General features: G+C 45.5%; 1 protein-coding gene across 5 annotated transcripts in view; it reads left to right on the top strand.

The window, feature by feature from the left end:
* The first annotated feature begins 561 nt into the window (after nt 1-561).
* Nucleotides 562-21,381, top strand: part of LOC119969315 (acyl-coenzyme A thioesterase 9, mitochondrial-like) — a 64,984-nt gene continuing 44,164 nt past the window's right edge. Inside the window, exons 1-7 of one of the 5 annotated variants that reach the window (XM_038802777.1) lie at nt 562-666; nt 11,470-11,570; nt 15,694-15,720; nt 17,161-17,206; nt 18,177-18,347; nt 18,452-18,489; nt 21,196-21,276. In XM_038802777.1, the coding sequence (XP_038658705.1) occupies nt 650-666; nt 11,470-11,570; nt 15,694-15,720; nt 17,161-17,206; nt 18,177-18,347; nt 18,452-18,489; nt 21,196-21,276 (481 nt within the window). In that variant the 5' untranslated portion in view covers nt 562-649. Of the gene's footprint in view, nt 667-11,469; nt 11,571-15,691; nt 15,721-17,160; nt 17,207-18,176; nt 18,348-18,451; nt 18,490-21,195; nt 21,277-21,381 lie in introns of all 5 variants that reach the window. The other 4 variants (XM_038802779.1, XM_038802778.1, XM_038802780.1 and 1 more) reach the window with 4 other exon arrangements.

Genomic DNA, 21,381 nt, shown 5'->3' with positions numbered 1-21,381 from the left:
CTTCCAACACACGCCAATGGCAGATGGTAAGAGTGGGAGAGATTAATTTGATGGAGAGAACATTGGAGCCTCTTACCATCGTTCTCCATATCTCCAGACCACAATGGATGTAAAAGTGCATGTTGCCATGAGATAATTGTTAAACCCCACCGATTGTTTTAGGATGGCTCTGTCAGCGGAGTTTGGTGTATTTTGGGCGGCATACCGCACAGGCAGAAAGGGAGCGAAGTTTGGCATCAACATTGCAGATGAGAGCAGCTGAGGTTCTGGCCCCACGTGACTGCTGTGATTGACAGCAGAACTTGCCTGAGGAGCGGGGCGGCGAGAAGACGTCATCACGCGGGGTTTGGTGGGCGGGGCACCCAGAAGGCGCCAGCAGCCGGGGTGGGCGGAGCTTCCAGAGGTCGTCATCATGATGGGCGGGACGGGGTTTCCAGATGACGTCGGCCCGCTGGCTGGGCGGGGGATCTGCGCGATGACATCGGCGCGCTGGGTGGGCGGGGGATCTGCGCGATGACGTCAGCGCGCTGGGTGGGCGGGGGACCTGCGCGATGACGTCAACGCGCTGGGTGGGCGGGGATCTGCGCGATGACGTCGGCAGGGTGGTTCCTGTGCGTGGAGAAGACGACGGCTGCTGGAAGGGGGCAACATGTATCCGGGGCACAGGTGGGTGTGGCGGTTCGGATGGAGGGGTTTCTCTTGGTTGGCAGCCTCCCGCCCACTCACGGCTGTAGACGGGTGAGGTGGGGGTGGGTGATTCTGGCTGCTGTGCCCAGGCCTTTTGGGGGGTCTGTCCGAGTTTCGTGCAGACAGGGCCAGAAATATGTGGCTCCACCCCACCCCACGTTCAGACACTATTTAAAGCTGCTTGTTCCACTTTTTCAAATGATCAAAGTGTGTGTGATCTGTTTATTGTGCTGACTACATTTGTGGTCAGAGACGCTTTACAATTAATTTTAGGAGGCTAAAATCTCTGTGCTGCACTCTTTCACCATTTAAATAAAGCTCAACTCCTTTATTATTCCAACCAAAGTGCGTAACTTTACATTTTCTTGCTTTATAGTTCATCTGCCAAGTCTTTCGTCCACTCACCTTGACATGATATGCAAACATGCAGCTAATGAACACATAGAATAGGACACAACTAATGAGCAGTCAGGACACTCAGGGGTGGTATATCACTATAAAAGAGATGAGACACTCACACCCCGCCTCTTTCCACAGACCAACATCTGCAGAGTGAGACAGGGTGTACCCTCAGCATCACACCCCAGCACGTGGCTCAGAGCCAGGCTGGTTCAGTTAGACTGAGTTACTACATTTAGATTAGCAGAGAGTTGAACTCACTTTAAAGTCTGGAACATCTTTTACTCAAAACTGCATCAAGTGACAGCTTGTGTTATTCCAAATTACATAACACAACACACCTAACCTGTGGACTCTGTCATTCTCATTACACTAAAGTCTTACAACACCAGGTTAAAGGTCAACAAGTTTGTTTGGAATCATTAGCTTTCGGAGCGTAGCTCCTTCAGGTGAGTGAAGAGATCGGTTACACAAACATATATAGTCAAAGCCAGTGATGCAAGATGATACTTTGAATGTGAGTCTTTGCAGGTAATTAAGTCTTCACAGGTCCAGACAATGTGACTGGAGAAAGGGATAATCAACGGTTAAAGAGGTGTGAATTGTCTCAAGCCAGGACAGTTGGTAGGATTTTACAAGCCTAGGCCAGATGGTGGAGGGTTCAATGTAGTGAGACATGAATCCAAGGTCCAGAGTCTACAGAGGGATATAGACTGGTTAGGTGAGTGAACAAAAACTTGGCAGATGGAATATAATGCAGGAAAATGAGAACATAGAACATACACTGCAGAAGGAGGCCGTTTGGCCCATCGAGTCTGCACCGACCCACTTAAGCCCTCACTTCCACCCTATCCCCATAACCCAATAACCCCATCTAACCATTTTTTTTGGACATTAAGGGCAATTTAGCAAGGCCAACCAACCTAACCTGCATGTCTTTGGACTGTGGGAGAAATCCGGTGCACTAGGATGAAAACAGCGCCGACATGGGGAGAACGTGTAGACTCCACACAGACAGGGAATCGAACCTTGGACCCTGGTGCTGTGAAGCCACAGTGCTAACCACTATGTTACCGAGCTGCCCCTAGTTTCACACAGGCTTGCCACTCCCATATTGATTCTGTATACACCTCCTGCTGCCTCAGGAAGGCAGACAGCGTTATCAGAGCCCCTTCCCACCCAGGCATTGTCTTCTTCCAGACCCTTCCATCAGGCAGAAGGTACTGAAGTCTGAAGACCCGCACATCCAGACATAGGAACAGTTTCTTCCCCACATGTACAAGACTCCTCAATGACTCCCCATCGGACTGATCTGTAAGGAGGTGAATATTATTTAAATGGAGAAAGTCTGCAGAAAAGTGCAGCACAGAAGGATTTGGGAGTCCCCGTGCATAAATCACAAAAAGTTTATGCACATTGATGTCCACTTTTACATATCCCAGAGGGCACCTGACTGTTCCCAAAGGTGTCCTGGGGCCATACTCAAAAGGGTGCATTACCTCTCCAATTAGGTGCCCTATCTTTCCAAAGATCACCATTCAGGGCTTCATGGCTGCCTTCAGATTGATCTGGTTTTCACTAGCGGGATGTCCTTAACACAGGTTGTACACTTTAGGCCTGAATGGTGATCTTTGGAAAGATAGGGCACCTAATTGGAGAGGTAATGCACCCTTTTGAGTATGGCCCCAGGACACCTTTGGGAACAGTCAGGTGCCCTCTGGGATATGTAAAAGTGGACATCAATGTGCATAAACTTGTGGGAGCTGTGGGTGGCAGTTATGAGGGAATTAAAATCACCTTCCATTCAAATAAATCATGCCTGAACAGTATGCAGAACAATACTTTTCACTGTATCTCGGTACACGTGACAGTAAATTAAAATCTTCATTTTGATTTAAGAGCTACAATCACTCAAATCCAGGTACTTTAATCAAGCATTATTCTCAACCACCTTAAAATGTTAATTCCTTGAGAACTTAGGTGACGACCATGGAGTGACTCCTGCTCTAGGTGGAATTTCCTGGTCCACTCCCACCCGAATTATGGGGTGTTGGCTGGTACCCAATTAATGTTTCCAATTAAGGGACAATTTAGCGTGGCCAATCCACCTAGCCTGCACCTCTTTGGGTTGTGGGAGTGAAACCCACACAGGCACGGGGACAATGTGCAAACTCCACATGGATAGTGACTCAGAGTCGGGATAGAACCTGGGACCTCGGTGCCGTGAGGCAGCAGGGCTAACCCACTGCGCCACCGTGCTGCCCTCTACATTTTACTACTTAACAATCCCAAGTTGTACACATTAGGACCTAAATTTTCATAAAGATGGAGAGGCTCTCTATCTCACCCCCAAATTCAACAGCTGCCATTTTTGAGGGGAGCAGGTTCTAAATAGCATATCTGTGTTCATGGAGGCAACTGCACATGTCAATGAACAGCTGCCTTCAGATTGATCTGGTTTTCACTAGCGGGATGTCCTTAACACAGGTTGTACACTTTAGGCCTGAATGGTGATCTTTGGAAAGATAGGGCACCTAATTGGAGAGGTAATGCACCCTTTTGAGTATGGCCCCAGGACACCTTTGGGAACAGTCAGGTGCCCTCTGGGATATGTAAAAGTGGACATCAATGTGCATAAACTTGTGGGAGCTGTGGGTGGCAGTTATGAGGGAATTAAAATCACCTTCCATTCAAATATTTGAAAAGAACTGCAGTGTTAAAAAGAAAATGCGAGCTATTTCACTTTGTTGAAATAAGCCTGAAGATTAGCATTATAACATTAGTGCTGTGTCTGATTTCACAATCCATCATTGTCACAGTGGGTACCTGTCAGTTCAATTTTATTGTCAGCTCCAAGTGGTTATAAAGCCATTGAAAGTGGGATGACAATCCCTTATAAAAACAATCACTTGTATTCAAAGGAAGTTAAATGTGGTAAATGAGTATCAACCAGCTTTTTAAAAAAAATACTGAATTCCTCAGTAAGTTAATTCATTCAATCTCAGATGAGGTCTACCCATGGTGGTTGTTGGCTGAGTTGGCTTGGACAGTCTAAGGGCAATGGGTGGCATGGGAGTATGCAGGACTGTGGGGTGAGTAGAGGGGCATGAGGTAGCATAGGGGGCCTGAGTGGTTTGGACACTTTATACCCATTTGCGGGGTAGTTCTGGCAGAAATGTGGTGTGGAAGATGTCCTCCCCAAGATTGGCATGTACAATGTTTTTCCTTTAAAGAACAGTTAGACAGTTACATGGGCAGGGTGTATATAGAGGGACATGGGTCAAATACGGGCTTAGTAATAGAAAGTGGGTGGCATGTGTGTTGTTACTCGTGTCTTAATAAAGCTCGTAGTCTCAAATGTGGAGAAGATGCTTTATTGTGAGTTCGTTCTCTCTTCAGAGCTGTTACCTACGGCTACCTTCAGTGCTCCTAGCTGGCGTGTGTGTGTGTGTCCTGCTCCAAGTTCTGCCCTCTGTGAAGTGTGTCCTCACTTCCTGTACCCGTCTATTTATATGGCTCTCCCGTGCCCCCTCTAGTGTTTGCTCAGTTGTATTGCATCTAGTTAACTTGTGATCACCACATCCCCCTTTTTCTCTTTACATATTTTCTGTACATCGTTAAAGAAAATTGTACATCCTGTCCCGGTGTATTTATAGCTCTCCCTCTGGTGTTTGCTCAGTTGTTTTGTATCTAGTCAATCTCCGATCACCACATCCCCCTTTTTCTCTTTACATATTTGCTGTACATCGTTAAAGAAAATTATAGAAAACAGTTACTTATGATATGCGTATCTATACAGATGATGGTGCTATTGCATATTGTACAAAGCCAATGTAGTTATATGTCCAATCTTAATAAAAACATTTATGAGTCCAAACTTGATGAATTTGTTCAGAGCTTTTTTTTCTTTTATTTTTTGTTGATGATGTGGTGATATTGATATTGCAAGTCCGCTGTGAATGTTGTTGGTGTTCCTTGTTATTTTAAGTACCCAATGCATCATCCCGAGGTGTTTGCATGGTCACCTCACTGATGTTGACTGGCATGGACTTTTTTCTGTGCTTGTGGTGTTGATTTATTGTCTCATCCGCCTTGGATGCTGGTGTGCTTGCTCGTTCTGGAGCAGACGTGAGTTTGTGCGATTCGTTGTCATCCCATGACATGTTTGTAGTCTTGTTATCGTTTTGCAGTGTGCTGTGGCATTGTCCTTCATGTGCCGAGTAGTACCATTGTGTACAAGTCGTTGTTTCATTGCTGTTGTTTCTGTCGTTCCTGTTTTTGTTGTTTTCGTTGCCGTACTTGTTGCTGTTTTTGTCGTTTCTGTCTTTGGTGTTGGCACTGTCATTGTTCCTGACTTTGTTGTTTTCGTTGCCGTTCGTGTTGCTGTTTTTGTCGTTTCTGTCTTTGGTGTTGTCGCTATCTTTGTGCCTGACTTTGTTGTTTGTCTTGTCGCGCTTCATGTTGCTTTTGTTCTTTCTGTTGTCGTTCTCGTTTCTGCTGTGCTTCTTGCTATTGTTGTTGGTCTTGTCGCGCTTCACTTCATGTTGCTTTTGTTCTTGCTGTTGTTTGTCCCGTTTCTGCTGTGCTTCTTTTGACTTTTGTTTTTCTTGTTATACTCTATTCGTGTCCCGAGTGGATAATTTGAGTCATTGAGCATTTCGTCTCGAGAGTGGTGCGAATGATCTGATGTTGCATCGGTGCAGGTGACATCAATCAGTTGTGGAGAATTGGATTCCTCATCTTTACTTTTTTGGTGCTCCTCTTCCGGAGTCAAATTCTTCTCGATTTCGTTTGACGCGGTGTCTCTGGATTCTTGGCGCTCCTCTTCTGGAGTCAAAACCTCCATGATTACAATTGACGTGGTGTCTGTGGACTTCTGGCGCTCCTCTTCTGGAGTCCAAATCTGCATGATTTCAGTTGACGTGGTGTCTCCGGACTCTTGGTGCTCCGCTTCTGGAGTTGAAATCTTCATGATTTCCGTTGATGTTGTCTCACTGGACTCCAGGTGCTCCTCTTCTGAAGTCAAAATCTGCATGATTTCTTTTGGCTTGGTCTCTCTGGACTCCAGGTGCTCCTCTTCTGGAGTCAGAATCTGCATGGTTTCTTTCGGCGTTGTCTCTCTGGACTCCAGGTGCTCCTCTTCTGGAGTCAAAATCTGCATGTTTTCTTTCGGCATCGTCTCTCTGGACTGTTGGGTGGCCCGACTCTGTGCTTCTGTACAGACAAGCTGAGAACTGTCAGTCTCGCTGTGATCCTGTACGTCGAGTGCGATCACCTTGTTACTGTTTTCGCTCTGTGCGTCGGTACAGACAAGCTGAGAACTGTCAGTCTCGCTGTGATCCTGTACGTCGAGTGTGATCACCTTGTCACTGTCTTCGCATGCAGTGGGTAGAGGTGCATTGTCTTCTTTTTGTTCCTGTGAGCTTGGTAGACTTTCATAGTCTGCTTGCGGTTGCTCAGATACAGCGGGTTTACCTCCATGGTCTTGTTCATGCATGGTGTTCGCCAGGAAGTGTTTGCTTGCATCCCTTTTGGAGTCTTTCATCACTCGCACTGTGGAGCCTGTCATCGCTCGCTCTGTGGAGTCTTCCTGTGCTCTCTGTGTGGCGTCGTCTTCGTCTAGGGTATTGCTGTCATCCAATGTATCGACGAGCTGCCATGGCATCATGGTGTTGGATTCATCTACCATGAGTAGAGTCGTGTTGAGCTTTGCAACGGTGTCGCTGATGCTGTAATCAGCATGTCCAAATAACTCCTCCATGTCTGAGTAGTATTCTTTGATACCCATTTCATCTTCGTTGGCTTCTTCTACCACGAGTTGATTCGTGTTGAACTTTGCGACCGTGTCGCTGATGCTGTGATAAGCATATCCGACTGACTCAGCTGTGTCTGAGTAGTATTCTTCGAAAACCAAATCATCCTGGTTGGATTCTTCTACCACGAGTTGATTCGTGTTGAACTTTGCGACCGTGTCGCTGATGCTGTGATAAGCATATCCGACTGTCTCAGCCATGTCTGAGAGGTAATCTTCGAAAAACAAATCATCTTTTGTTGTTTCGGAATTCTTTTTGTTCTCTTCACTTTGGGTGGTGCAGACTGCTTTTTTCAGGGTGTTGTGCAAGTTGTTTTTAACTGTTGGTTTAAGTTCAGGCGTTTTTCTGTGTTCTGAGGCAAGAAAATTTGTGTTTACCACTTTAAGTGTCTTATTTTCAATTTTCGGGCATTTCCCTTTTAAGTGGGCGTGGTCAGGATGCTCAGACGTCATGACGTCACGCGTAGGAATGAATTGCGCATGCGCAAATTGGCTTTCCTTCCCAGTGCGGTTCTGTGTCCATTGCGCATGCGCGGCTTGCGCATGCGCATGACGATCCGCGACCAAGACTTTTTTTGACTGCGCATGCGCATAACGATCGGCACCGCGATCTTTTTTAAACTGCGCATGCGCGGCTTCCGGTTCCGGCGCATGCGCAGACGCGATTTGTAGTTCTTTGCTTACTGGAGACTGCAAAATGTGCTCCGACGCCATTTTCTTGCGTTTTTCGCGGATTTCAGGGATTTTTCTTTCCCACAAGGACTGGATTTCTAAAAGTTGTAAGTAATCTTCTCTTCCCGATCTGGACAGGGTTTCAGCGTTTTGGCTTTGTGAGAAATTCTTGTTATTTCTTCTTTTTGATCTGTACTTTTCATTCGCGATTTCTTGTTCTTTTCGTGATTTTTTAAGTTTTGCATCACTCAGTCTCTGTGCAGTTTGGACTCTGAGCATGCCTTGCTGTTCAAATTTCTCACAGTACTCTTCAAATTTGTTTAGTAACATTTGTAAGCTGTTTCTGTCTTCATCTTTTGAGTATTTAAATCCATTATACACTTTCCTATTTACAGGCCCTGTGGTGAGAATTGCTATTTTAATGTTGTCTGAGGCTTCTTGTACATCATTAGCTGTGAGATAAATATCAAACATTTGTTTAAACCTTTTCCAGACATTTCTTACAACGCCAGTCTGGTCCTGCTGATCTGGGTATCCATACCACATCCTCGAATTAGCGATGTCTTCCCAAGTCAAATGTCCAGTAGGAGATTTCCATGCCATTTTGAGCTTTCTGTATCTGCCACTGAGTTGTCCTGTAGTAAGCGTCTGAAGCCACTCCTGGGTACCATGTGTTGTTACTCGTGTCTTAATAAAGCTCGTAGTCTCAAATGTGGAGAAGATGCTTTATTGTGAGTTCGTTCTCTCTTCAGAGCTGTTACCTACGGCTACCTTCAGTGCTCCTAGCTGGCGTGTGTGTGTGTCCTGCTCCAAGTTCTGCCCTCTGTGAAGTGTGTCCTCACTTCCTGTCCCCGTCTATTTATATGGCTCTCCCGTGCCCCCTCTAGTGTTTGCTCAGTTGTATTGCATCTAGTTAACTTGTGATCACCACAGCATGGACAAGCTGGGCCGAAGGGCCTGTTTCCATGCTGTAAACATCTATGATTCTATGACAATGAAGGTTGGGGGAATTGAAGTGACCTGGATAGGGCATGGGGAGTTTGAGGGAGGTGAGGGAGAAGGGATTGTTTTTCATTCTATTCTATTTTTACATAGCTTTGACAAAGTGCCAGAGCGCTGAGAGTGGTCTTTCTCCCAGTCAGACACCCCGCCTACACACCAACTTTCCAAGGCCAGTGGCTGTGATTACCCAATAGAATGAAAACCCAAACTTGTGCGACACTTTCTCCAGGGTCTGGTTTGAGCAGCTGGTATTGTCCCAACTCTGCACTCCCAAACCAACGGTGGAAATTCAGGCTATTGAATTCAAGCATAGTTTAAATTGTCCATTGTCAGAAAATCATTTTTGAGTATTTGATCTAACACTTTGTCCATTTGATTTCAGTTTTCTACAATCAGAAGAACACAATAGTGGAAAAACAATAGAGAAAGTATTTAACAAATAAATCAGCATGTACTCAGGGAAAATAAATTAAACAAAATGCTTAACATTTTTGTTCATAGCAACAACCAGATTAGAAAGGTTTAATCAGCATTTAGTTCTGCAAACAGTAAAACAAAAACAAAATTGGAGGTTGTGAACTCCACAGAACTCTGTGGAAGCCACATTGGTGAATATATTTCAGAAGGAAATAGATTTTATCGACTCTGTAGGTGTATGGGGAGAGCATGGGAGTATGGTGTTGAGATAGGGGATCAGTCATGTTCATATTGAATAGTGGAGCAGGCTAGAAGGGCCAAAAGGCCTACTCCTATTTTCCATGCTTAAAGCAGAACATATATGCTTTAGAGAAGAAATTCTGATAGTCTCTTACTTGCATCCTGCTTTCCTTAGACATTTAAATATGCTCCACTCGTATCCAACAAAGGAATTTCTACTGAATCACCTTATGTTGCAAATGGCCTCATTTTACAGAAATTATAAGTTTCCTGTTGGAACAAAGACCTGTTTCATACAAGTCCCAATTGTGTGACACCATGCGCCCTTACTGTCGCCAATTATGCGAGAAATTGAATGCAACATCATGTTTGGGTGTGACAAAATCTGCTTGTGTTTGACCAAGTTCAGAAGCAGGCAATGTTTTTGAGCAGTTACGTACAGAAAAATAAATGTAATTACTCCCAATTTTCCCTGGGTAAAGATCTCTCTGACCCCCAACTCCGCAAATTGTCGAGCAAAGCTCCAAATCTTTTTTTAGCGTGGCCAATTCACCTACCCTGCACATCTTTGGGTAGTGGGGGTAAGACCCACGCAGACAGGGGGAGAATGTGCAAACTCTACACCAGGGGTGGGCAAACTTTTCCGTGCAAGGGCCACATTCAGAAATTCACAATTCACAAAGGGCCGCATAGTATATTAAGTAAAATAATTACTTCACCCGGTTATGATTCTGGGCGCCTCATATAGAACATAGAACAGTACAGCCCAGAACAGGCCCTTCGGCCCTCGACGTTGTGCCGAGCAATGATCACCCTACTCAAGTCAACGTATCCACCCTATACCAGTAAGTAACCCAACAGCCCCCCCCCCCCCCCCCCCCCCCGGTTAACCTTAAAAAAATTAATTTTTTTTTTTAATGACTTGGTGGGCCGCAGAAATACCTTTGGCGGGCTGCATGCGGCCCGCGGGCCGTAGTTTTCCCACCCCTGCTCTACACGGACAGTGATCCGGGGTCGGACCCGGTTCCTTGGCCCTATGAGATAGCAGTGCTAACCACTGCACCACCGTGCTGTCCCAAAAGTTCCCGAGACCCTAACAACATCTTTCCTTGGTTCATTATGAAATGTAAAGTGTTATTGGGAACAGGATTGTCAAAATCTGATTGCTTCAAAACAGCAGATGAAACTTGTTTGTCACTTGGAATGTAATCACTATCCAGAGATCTTATCCAGAGTCTCACTTCCGTGGGTGTCTCATTGTTTTAAAAAAGACCACAGAAATAAATTCATAGCCATGAATCATGCATTCTGCAAACTACATCTTGCACCTCAGCAGAAGCGAGACAGCAATGCCAGTTAAGTTATACCCTGACACATTAAGCCTTGAGTATCCAGGGAGCAAACACATTTAACCAGCTGCAGTACAAATCTAAAGGCATTAATAAGTAAAACAAAACTAGAACTTTTAGCAAATGGACGAACTATGATGGGAGAGTGAATAAATTGGGCTTATATTCTCTGGAATTTAGAAGGATGAGAGGCGACCTCATTGAAACGTACAAAATTCTGAAGGGAAACAAAATGTATCCTGAAGGGGGGTTTGATAGGGTGGACCCACTGTTTCCACTGGCCAGGGAATCTAAAACACAGGGTCACAGTCTCAGGATAAGGGGACGATTATTTAGGACTAAGATGAGAAGTTTCTTCACTCATAGATTTGCGATCTTTGGAATTCACGACCCCAGTGTGTTGTGATCCATCATTGAATATATTTAAGGCTGAGATAGACAGATCTTTGGTGTCTCAGTGAATCATGGGATATTGGGAGTGGACTGGAAAGTAGAGTTGAAACCTAAGATCACCCATGATCGGACTGAATGGTGAAACGGGCTCAATGGGCCGAATGGTCTACTCCAATTTCTTAAATCTTCATATGAGGTTAAATAAATCTTAACCTGACACTTATCTGCATATACCACTAGAGACCTTAAAACACCAATTGCTATGTATACCAGGAAATTACAGTTTACCTCCATATAACCCGGGAGATAATGAAATGCCTCAAGGTGGTTAACAATCCGATACAAACTTAACTGAGTCAAAGATGGCAATATTAAGAGTGATAACAAAAGATTTTTGTTCAAAGAGGTGTTTTTAAGGAGCACATTGAGGAGAGAGAGGTTAAAAACTAATTTGTTTTCTTTTAAAATTGCAAAATTATGTTTTTTTTCTTTCAAAAGGTATCGGATCTTCGCCAATGTTTCTTCCATTCTCGTCAGGTCATTTTCCTCTCTATCTGGGAATCTCAATCCAGGGGGATGTTCCCCAGATCTGGCTGAAGGTATTGAGCTAGTGATCTAATTGTGGCTACCAGCGAGCTTTTCTGTAATGCAAATAATGAAATGTCCCACTGTCTTGTGCAATAAATATTAATGTATTTCCGTTTTCAGTCATTTAAAAAAAAAATGTATTTATTCTCCTCATTTTCCACTGTTTCATCAAATATACACCCACTGAAAGACAACCAACAATAACAAATACATTGGCAATCCCCCAACAAGCAACCCATTCAACATACAAACCCAAACTTCCCCCCTGACATCCCAAATACAAATCAAGAAAGACCAAAAAGAGAATCCACAGTCATCCCATACATGCTAAACAATACACTCAATGCCCTACCCCCCCAATAATGTTCGATGGCATCTAGTTATTGAAGTGCATGATAAACAATGCCCATGAATTGTAGAACCCTCCCATCCTCCCCCTCAACTAAAACTTCACCTTCTCGAGCATCAAAAATTCCAGCAGGCCCCCCACCACGCCGAGGCACAGGGCGGAGAAGCTGACCTTCACCCCAACAGGACCCGCCTTCGGTCTATCAGCGAGGCAAAAGCTAAGACATCTGCCCCCGCATCCGCCTGCAGCCCAGGCTGGTCCGACACCCCAAATATTGCTTCCAGAGGCCGTGGTTTGAACCTCACATACACCACCCCTGAAATGATCTGAAAAACCTTTCGCCAATACCCCTCCAGTTTCGGACAGGACCAAAACATGTGAACATGGTTGTGGAAAGAGTCGGCTCATCCTCGTCTTCGTGAGGTGCGCACGAGGTTGAGGCATTCACCCTTGGAGCACCACACACCACAGCTTGTCCTCCATACCCTCCTCCAACCCTTCCTCCCTTTTCGCTTTAATCCCCTCCAATGACACCTCGTCCTCCCCCAGAATCTTCCCATAAATCACCGATACCATTCCCCTGTCCATTACCCCTGCCGTCAATACCTCCTCCAACAATGTGGTGGCCGGCGCTATCGGGAAGCTCTGAACCTCCTTTGTGGCAAAATCCCGGACCTGCAGATATCTACATACCTCCCCCTGCCCCAGTCCATGTTTCTCCCCCAACTTTTCCAGCCTCGCAAAACGGGCCCCCAGAAACAAATCCTTTAATTTCCTAACTCCCATCTCCGAAATCACCCATCCCACTTCCCTGGCCCAAACCTATGGTTAACCCAATCGGCATCTCTCTTGACCCTGCCCACAAAGTGCTGGCTCAACTATCTGCAGATCTTCAACGTCACCCCCCCCCCCCCCCCCCCGCCCCCCGGACCCAGCTCCTGACCTTCTCATCATTTGCCACCCAATAATAATATAAGAGTCGGGAGGCCAACCCCACTGCCTGCCTGTATAAGTACCTTCCAAATCCTAGCCACTCTCTCCTCCCCCCACCCCCAATATAAACAAAAACCGTGCCAAGGCATTAATTTTAATCGCCTGCATTCGAACTGCCAGTGACAGAGGAAGATCCCCTCACCTTGCCAAATCCACCATCACCCTCCCACCGACCCCAGTCCTGCGTCACCTGTACCTTCAGATTTCTAAAGTGGGTCGTCGCCCTACAGAATGGCAGCGCCCCCACCCGCACCCACGGCCGGGATACCACAAAGTATTCACTTTTGTCCAAATTTAGCTTATACCCCGAAAAAGACCCAAATGCTCGGAGAAGCTCAAGTTTACCCCCCATCAACGCACTCGGCTCTGACATGTACAATAATAAATCATCCACGTATAAAGATACCCTACGTTTCACCTCCACCCCCCACCCCTGCCTATTCTCTTCCACAACCCCGAACACCTCAACTCGATGGCCAAAGGCTCGATCGCTAGCGCAAATAACAGAAGAGACAAAGGACACCTCTGCTTGGTCCCCTGGTGCAGAGCAAAATGCCCCAAACTCTCATTGTTCGTACGGACACTTGCTCTCGGCTCCCTGTACAATAACCGCACTCATTTCACACATCGCGGCCCAAACCCAAGCCGCTGTAACACCATCAAATACCCCCCCTCTACCCGAACAAATACCTTTTCTGCATCCAGCAACCACCACCTCTGTCTCCCTCCCCTCTGCTAGTACCATAACTACATTCAATACCCTCATTCAAAAATAGCGGCCTCCCTTTCAGAAAACCCCGTCTGTTCCTCCCCGATCACCTTAGGGAGGCACTCCTCCAACCTAACCACCAACACCTTCGCCAATATTTTCACATCCACATTCAATAGGGATATAGGCCTGTACAACCCACACTCTGTCGGATCCTTATCCTTCTTTAGCAGCAAGGAGATCGAGGCCTGCCCCAAAGTCTGTGGAAGCACCCCGTTCCCTATCGCCCCCTCAAACAGCCCCACCATCAACGGCGCCAACCTATCCCGAAATTTCTTGTAGTACTCCACCGGGAACCCATCCAACCCTGCTACCTTCCCCGACTGCATCCTCCCAATTGCTTCCTTTATCTTCTTTTTCTATCGCCCCTCCAATGTGGCCCTCTCCTCCTCCTCCACCCTCGGGTATTCCAAACTATCCAGGAATTCCTGCACCTCCCGATCCTGCCCCTGTAGCTCTAACCTATACAACTTCTCGTAAAACCCCTCGACCACCTATTAATCTGATCCAGGGCCACCTCCCATTTCATTTTCAGTCATCTGAATAGTGAAGAAGGTTATATAAGATTGCAACAGGATCTTGACCAATTGGGCCAGTGTGCCGATAAATGGCAGATGGAGTTTAATTTGGATAAATGTGAGGTGATACATTTTGGTTGATCATATCAGGGCAGGACCTACTCAATTAATGGTAGGGAGCTACCGGGCAGCACGGTAGCATGGTGGTTAGCACAATTGCTTCACAGCTCCAGGGTCCCAGGTTCGATTCCGGCTTGGGTCACGGTCTGTGCGGGGTCTGCACATCCTCCCCATGTGTGCGTGGGTTTCCTCCGGGTGCTCCGGTTTCCTCCCATAGTCCAAAGATGTGCAGGTTAGGTGGATTGGCCATGATAAATTGCCCTTAGTGTCCAAAATTGCCCTTAGTGTTGGGTGGGGTTACTGGGTTATGGGGATAGGGTGGAGGTGTTGACCTCGGGTAGGGTGCTCTTTCCAAGAGCTGGTGCAGACTCGATGGGCCGAATGGCCTCCTTCTGCACTGTAAATTCTATGATTTTAAAAAAAATTTAGGGTAGCTAATTATTTTTTCCAATTAAGGGGCAATTTAGCATGGCCAATCCACCTATAATCTATGAGTTGGGGAGAGTTACAGAACAAATAGATCTAGGGCTAAAGGTACATAGCTCCTATGGTGAAGAAAGCATTCAGCATTATTGGTCAGATTATTGAATACAGGAGTTGGGACATCTTGTTGAAGTTGTTCAAGACATTAGTCAGACCACACATGGAATACTGTGTGCAGTTCTGGCCACCCTATTATAGGAAGAATATTATTAAACTAGAAAGAGTGCAGAAGAGATTTACGAGGATGCTACCAGGACTTAATGGTCTGTGCTACAAGGAGAGGCTGGATAGGCTGAGACTTTTTTCCCTGCAGCATAGGAAGCTTAGGGGTGAGCTTATAGAAGTTCATAAAATAATGAGGGGCATAGATAAGGTAGATAGTCAACAGATTTTCCCAAAGGTAGAGGAGTCTGGAACTAGCGGGCATAGGTTTAAAGTGAGAGGGTAGAGATACGGAAGAGACCAGAGGGGAAATTTCTTCACACAGAGGGTGGTGAGCATCTGGAACGGGCTGCCAGAGGCAGTGATAGAGGCGGATACAATTGTTGGTGCGCATATAACCAACCAGATAGTTCTTTTAATTGATAAGATCCCAACCACTCGCTGTTTAAAGCCGTTTTTCTTCATGTTGCAATTGTTTCTGTTGCCAGTCAGCTTAAATTGGTGCCCTCCCGTCTTGACCGTCGCCAATGAGAGCAGTTTCTCTCTGTCCAGATCCCTCGTGATTTTGAATTCCTGTCAACCTCTCATCTCTACAGTTTGTTTTCTGTCTGTCAGGTCATCCTCAATCCCACAAGTCCTAGTTTTGTGCAACAATCTCTTGTGCGGCACTTTCTCAAATGCCTTCTGAAAATCCCAACATTCTACACCTGCAACTCCTTTGTTGTGTTTTGCCTCTGCAGGTCATTCTAAACAGTTAATGAATGATGGTGAGTGATACATCTTGAAGTTTGATAGAATACAATGACTTAAAATTTGTGAATTAATTTAAATTGTCCTTTTATTTATGTTATATTTATTTATATCCTGGACTGAATGAGACTCATATATAGAAGTAAAGCAGAAAATACTAGCAGACACTCGGTGTAAAAATCCAGACTCCCTCCCTAAGAGCACTGCGGGATGTAGGCATCACTGGCAGGGCCAGCATTTATTTCCCATCCCTAATTGCCCTTGGACTGAATGGCTTGCTAGGCCAGGCTTGCCCAACTCTTTTCTCCTTGTAGGGGGCACTTTCAAAACGTTTCTCACTCAAATAAGAAAAGGGATGAATAGAACCAACATACTGAGCAAACAAAAAATTAATAAGTCAAGAATGTTAGAGTGTAAAGGGGTGAGTGTGTTTCTGGCTCCCTCCCAGTCTCGGTGAGCTCACTCATCACCCACAGCCACTGAATGAATGAGAGTGTATGATGCTGGGGGAGGGCAAGTCAGAATCCTGGTATTGGGAATGAGCCAGACTAATGGACAAATCCCCCCCCCCCCCCCCACTCTCAACTCCCCGAACTCACTGCGCTCCTCCACTGGAACGAAACAGCCTATGATTGGAGGTGCAGCTCCATGCTGGACCTTCCATTTAATTTTAATTGTTTAACCGACATTTTGAAAACTCACATATTTGGGCTTGAAGAGCTGCATTTGGCTCTTAAGGCACAGACTTTTTTCCAGATAGGGTTTTTACAACAATTGTCAATGGTTTAATTCCAGATTTTTATTCACTTCAAAGTTTCACCATCTGCCGAGGTGGGATTCAAACCCTTGATGGAGCATTTATCTGGGTCTTTGGATTACTAGTCCAGTGACAACACCAATACATCACTGTTTCCCCTTTTTCTGAAAGGCAGCTCACCACAACCTTCTCGGGGACAATTGGGGATGGGCAATAAATGCTGACCTAGTCAGCGACGTCCACATCCCTTGAAGAAAACACTCGGAAAATTGGGCCGCATCTATGGAGAGAGAAGCAGAGTTAGGGTGGCACAGTGATTAGCACTGCTGCCTCACAGTGCCTGGGACCCGGGTTAGATTCCGGCCATGGATGATTGTCTATGTGGAGTTTTCACTTTCTCCCCATGTCTGCGTGTGTTTCCTCCGAGTGATGTGCAGGTTTGGTGGATTGGCCATGCACGGGGTTATGGGGATAGCGCGGGGGAATTGGTCTAGGTAGGTTCGATTGGAGGTTCGGTTCAGACACGATGGGCCGAATGGTCTCCTGCTGTGTAGGGATTGTATTAACATTTGGCGTAGAATACCATCAGACCCGTGAAAGGCATTGTCTTGAAATATTAACTATTTCTCTTTACTGATCCTGCTGACCTTCTGAGTGTTTACACAAATCTGAATGTTAACCAATTTCTCTTCTTGTTCAGTACGGACAAAGCTGGAGCAAACCGTTGGAGCGTCTAACACATGGAGGTATGTTGATTAGACTATTCCTAAATCTTTGAGACTGTGTTTTGGAAGTTTTGTATACTCTAAGGTTAAGCGGGATATGCTGAGGGAGGGTTGGGGAAGAGGGATATATTGGGGGAATAGGAAGAGGGATACACTGAGAGAGCATGGAGTGGGGGAGACATTTGTCGGTGTCTAGAGATTCTTGAATGATGGTGAGTGCAGGAAGGTAATTGGCTATGGTGGGGGAGTTGGAGACATGCCCGGGTCGTGCAATTTGGAAGTTTGGGAGCATTGGGTTGGTGAGAGGACTTTTCTTTTTGACTCAGTCTGCTCTCCTGTTTCTTTCCTCTCTCTCACCTCCTTTTTGTTGATGGTAAGGGGAGAGCTGGCTAGCAAGTAGATTCGTTTCCGATCTTCAAGTTGGTTCAGGGCACAGGCTGGAGTTTCTGGACAAACGATCCACAGAGCAGCTCAGGGAATACCCTACCCATTTCCTCAAAATGTGAATCTGAACCGCTGCAACATCTTTTCTCTGAACCCCTTCTCTCCATCTTGGCTTCTTCTGCTCCCTCTCAACAACTTCACTCATTAACCCAGCTGCCTCCATATCCCATTGTCTTCCTTATCCCTGCCCATTGTTACCACCTCTCCAGGCCTATATCCATCCTTCCCTGTCACATCTTGATCCCATTCCCTCAATATGTCTCCTCCTTCACTTGCCCGGTGACCTTCCTCCACCGTAGCCGCCAACCAGTTGCATCCAGTGAAAGACGAGATTGAAAGTAAAGGGAAGATGGGGATTTGACAGCTGAGTTCTTGAGGCAAACTTTCTCTCATCTCCTACCCCACTACTATTTCACGGATTTTCTTTGTGCTATCCCTTAGTTACTTTTAATCTTTGCCTTTTCTCCCACTCCATTATTGTTACCTTTCCATTCAGCCGTCACGAGATAGTGGTTACATTTCTAATTTTCTCATAACCCTTTTCCAGTGAACATCTTAAATCTGTAAAGGAAAGAGCTTCATTGAGTAATCAACTGGTCAGCAACCAGGAGGATTTGCCATATCGACGAATGAAAGACAGTTATCTGGAGGCTTATCTACCATTAGGAAGCCAGCCCAACTTAAGAGAAAAGTATCTGAATGTACATGAGCATGTAAGGTATAGCAGCTAATTGGTCATGATTTAGAGCTTCAATTGCCTTTTAATTTTGACACCAAACTTTTACATCCAACATTGAAACACTGTGTGTCTTGCTTGCGCAGATTTGGCAAGATCCTTGAAGACCTTGACTCATTTGGAGGTAAAATTCTGGCATGCAACAGTTTAAAAGCGATTTGTTTAAGCGGGAGGCATATAATGAATGGCAATGATTGTGTGAAATGTATATAATAAAGATGATGAAGAGTTGGAGATAGATTATATCATTTATAGTATCCTTATCTGAAAACCTAAAGCATCCAAGGGGCGGCACGGTAGCACAGTGATTAGAATTGTTGATTCACAGTGCCAGGGACCTGGGTTCGATTCCCGGCTTGGGTCATTGTTTGTGCGGAGTCTGCGCGTTCTCCCCGTGTCTGTGTGGGATTCCTCTGGGTGCTCCGGTTTCCTCCCACAATCCAAAGATGTGCTGGCTAGGTGGATTGGCCATGCTAAATTGCCCTTGGTGTCCAAAGAAACAATGTTAGGTGGGGTTACTGGGTTACAAGGATAGGCTGGAGGCATGGGCTTAAGTGTGGTGCCCTTCCCTGGGGCTGGTGCAGGCTCGATAGGCTGAATGGCCTCCTGTACTGTAAATTCTATGAACAGCATCCGATCTTTAGTGCGAAAAGTCTAGTTATTTGTTTACACTGTCTAACTTGTGAATGCTCTCCTACAAAGAGAATTGTAGTTGGCGCCACGGGCGGCAAATTATTACAAGTACCCTGTATTTGTTATTCAGTGATACATCTTCCTATTCTAGCTATTTTATTGAGTTTAGACTATAGCTAGCCGAGGCTTTGGCCATTGTAATATGAGTAGGCCCAGGCCTATATGCAGTGTCTGAAATGATCTGAAATCTGAAATGCAATTGGCCCCAAGCGTTTTGGATTGCGAATACTTAACCTGTACTATGCTTCAGATTCTAAATCGTAAATAATCACCTTGTCACCCATTTCTGTGATAGTCATTTTAAAATTATTGAACCTTGAATTATATTGAATCCTACATGTGAGATGAGTGTAATGTGATAGCATAGAATAGAATCCCTACAGTGCAGAAGGAGGCCATTTGGCCCATCAAGTCTGCACTGACTCACTAAAGAGCACTCACCCAAGCCCACTCCCTCCCTATCCCAATAATCCTGAACATAACCTACACATCTTTGGACACCACGGGACAATTGATCATGGCGAATCCCCCTGACCTTCACTTGTTTGCATTGTGGGAGGAAACCGGAGCACCCAGAGGAAACCCACACAGACACAGGGAGAACGTGCAGACTTCGCACAGACAGTGACTCAAGGTCGGAATTGATTCCGGGTATCTGGTACTGTGAGGCAACAGTGCTAACCACTGCACCACCCTAATATCGGGAGATATTGTTTTTTTTAATGTAGAAGCATATCCGTTCGCTCAGGTCAGTGTGAAATGTGTGAGAGGCCAAGGCCCAGGTTGAAATGAATTGATGAAGAAGTAAATTGGGAAAGGGTGACAACAAGGATTGGGATTACAGAAGGAAAATTGCTGAACTAAAAGTAGCACATGTCAAGGGCTTGACGTGGATTGAAATGAGTAGTAGTGACAGCATGACCTTTTTAAAGCTTTGGGGGAGCAGCTGCATCAAGGGTCAGAGGAACATTGACTATGGCATTGTTAAGAAAGTAGAGAGATGGAAAATGTTAAAGACGGTCATTAAGTGGAGGATAACTGCCGATGAGTGTTTCTAGTATCCTGTCACGAAATGCCAGAAATATCCGATAACTGGAACCAGGTGTGGGAGCCACATTCAGTCTTTACATAAACATGGGCATTACAAAGAGTTGAAGCTGATGTATTGGAAAGAAAAAGCTTTTAGGAAGCATCTTGGCACTAAAGTTGTTACAGTAATTTTATTTTTGTGCTGGCATAACTCAGGATGGAGTATTCAGTGACATACCGAACATTCTTTCCAGTTTACAGTTTTTAACAGTTTGGAAGTTCCCTGCCAAGTCTCACGCCATCATAACTTGTGAAAATATTGTTGTTTCTTTATCGTCACTGGGTCTAAGTCCTGGAACTCCTTGCCTGGCCGCACTGTGGAAATACCTTCACCACATGGATAGTAGCCGTCTAGGAAGGTGGCTTGCCATCACCTTCTCGAGGGCGATTAGGGCGAGACAATAAATGCAGGCCCAGCCAGCGATGCACATGTCCCATGAATAAGTGAAAAAAATGGATGAAGAAATGGGAGAGGAGTCTGTTCTGAGGTGGGGAATGTGTCTGGAGAAGGAGAAATCTGAGGCAGAACAGGCATTTAAGAGGAGTCGTAGGTAAGTTTAGGGGTAGCACGATAGCATGGTGGTTAGCATAATTGCTTCACAGCTCCAGGGTCCCAGGTTCGTTTCTGGCTTGGGTCACTGTCTGTGCGGAGTCTGCACATCCTCCCCGTGTGTGCGTGGGTTTCCTCCGGGTGCTCCGGTTTCCTCCCACAGTCCAAAGATGTGCAGGTAAGGTGGATTGGCCATGATAAATTGTCCTTAGTGTCCAAAATTGCCCTTAGTGTTGGGTGGGGTTACTGGGTTATGGGGATAGGGTAGAGGTGTTGATCTTGGGTAGGGTGCTCTTTCCAAGACTCGATGGGCTGAATGGTCTCCTTCTGCACTGTAAATTCTATAAAGTGAACAAGAATGAAAAGATATCTTCATCATAGTCTAGCAAGAGGGCCTCTATTTCGTGCATACAACTATTATTTCTCGCTCATATTAGAGAACATTAAATTGTTGAAAAATCAATGCAATATAATTAATATTTCCTTTTTGTTTTGCAGTTTTGATTGGTTATACCCATGCCAAAACTGATGGTCCTAGAAGTCCTATTTCTATTGTTACTGCCCTTGTTGATGAAATAGGTATGTTTATGTTCTCACAATTATAGACATTTCTATAAATTGATGTCAATTGTACACAGGCATTGATTGGATCGTTAGTTGAGCACATATAAACTGATACTTACA

The sequence above is a fragment of the Scyliorhinus canicula genome, chromosome 7 (assembly GCF_902713615.1).
Source record: "Scyliorhinus canicula chromosome 7, sScyCan1.1, whole genome shotgun sequence".
Lineage (NCBI taxonomy): Eukaryota > Metazoa > Chordata > Chondrichthyes > Carcharhiniformes > Scyliorhinidae > Scyliorhinus > Scyliorhinus canicula.
Note: the sequence above shows the minus strand (reverse complement) of the source record. Positions and strands in the feature narration are given on the sequence as shown.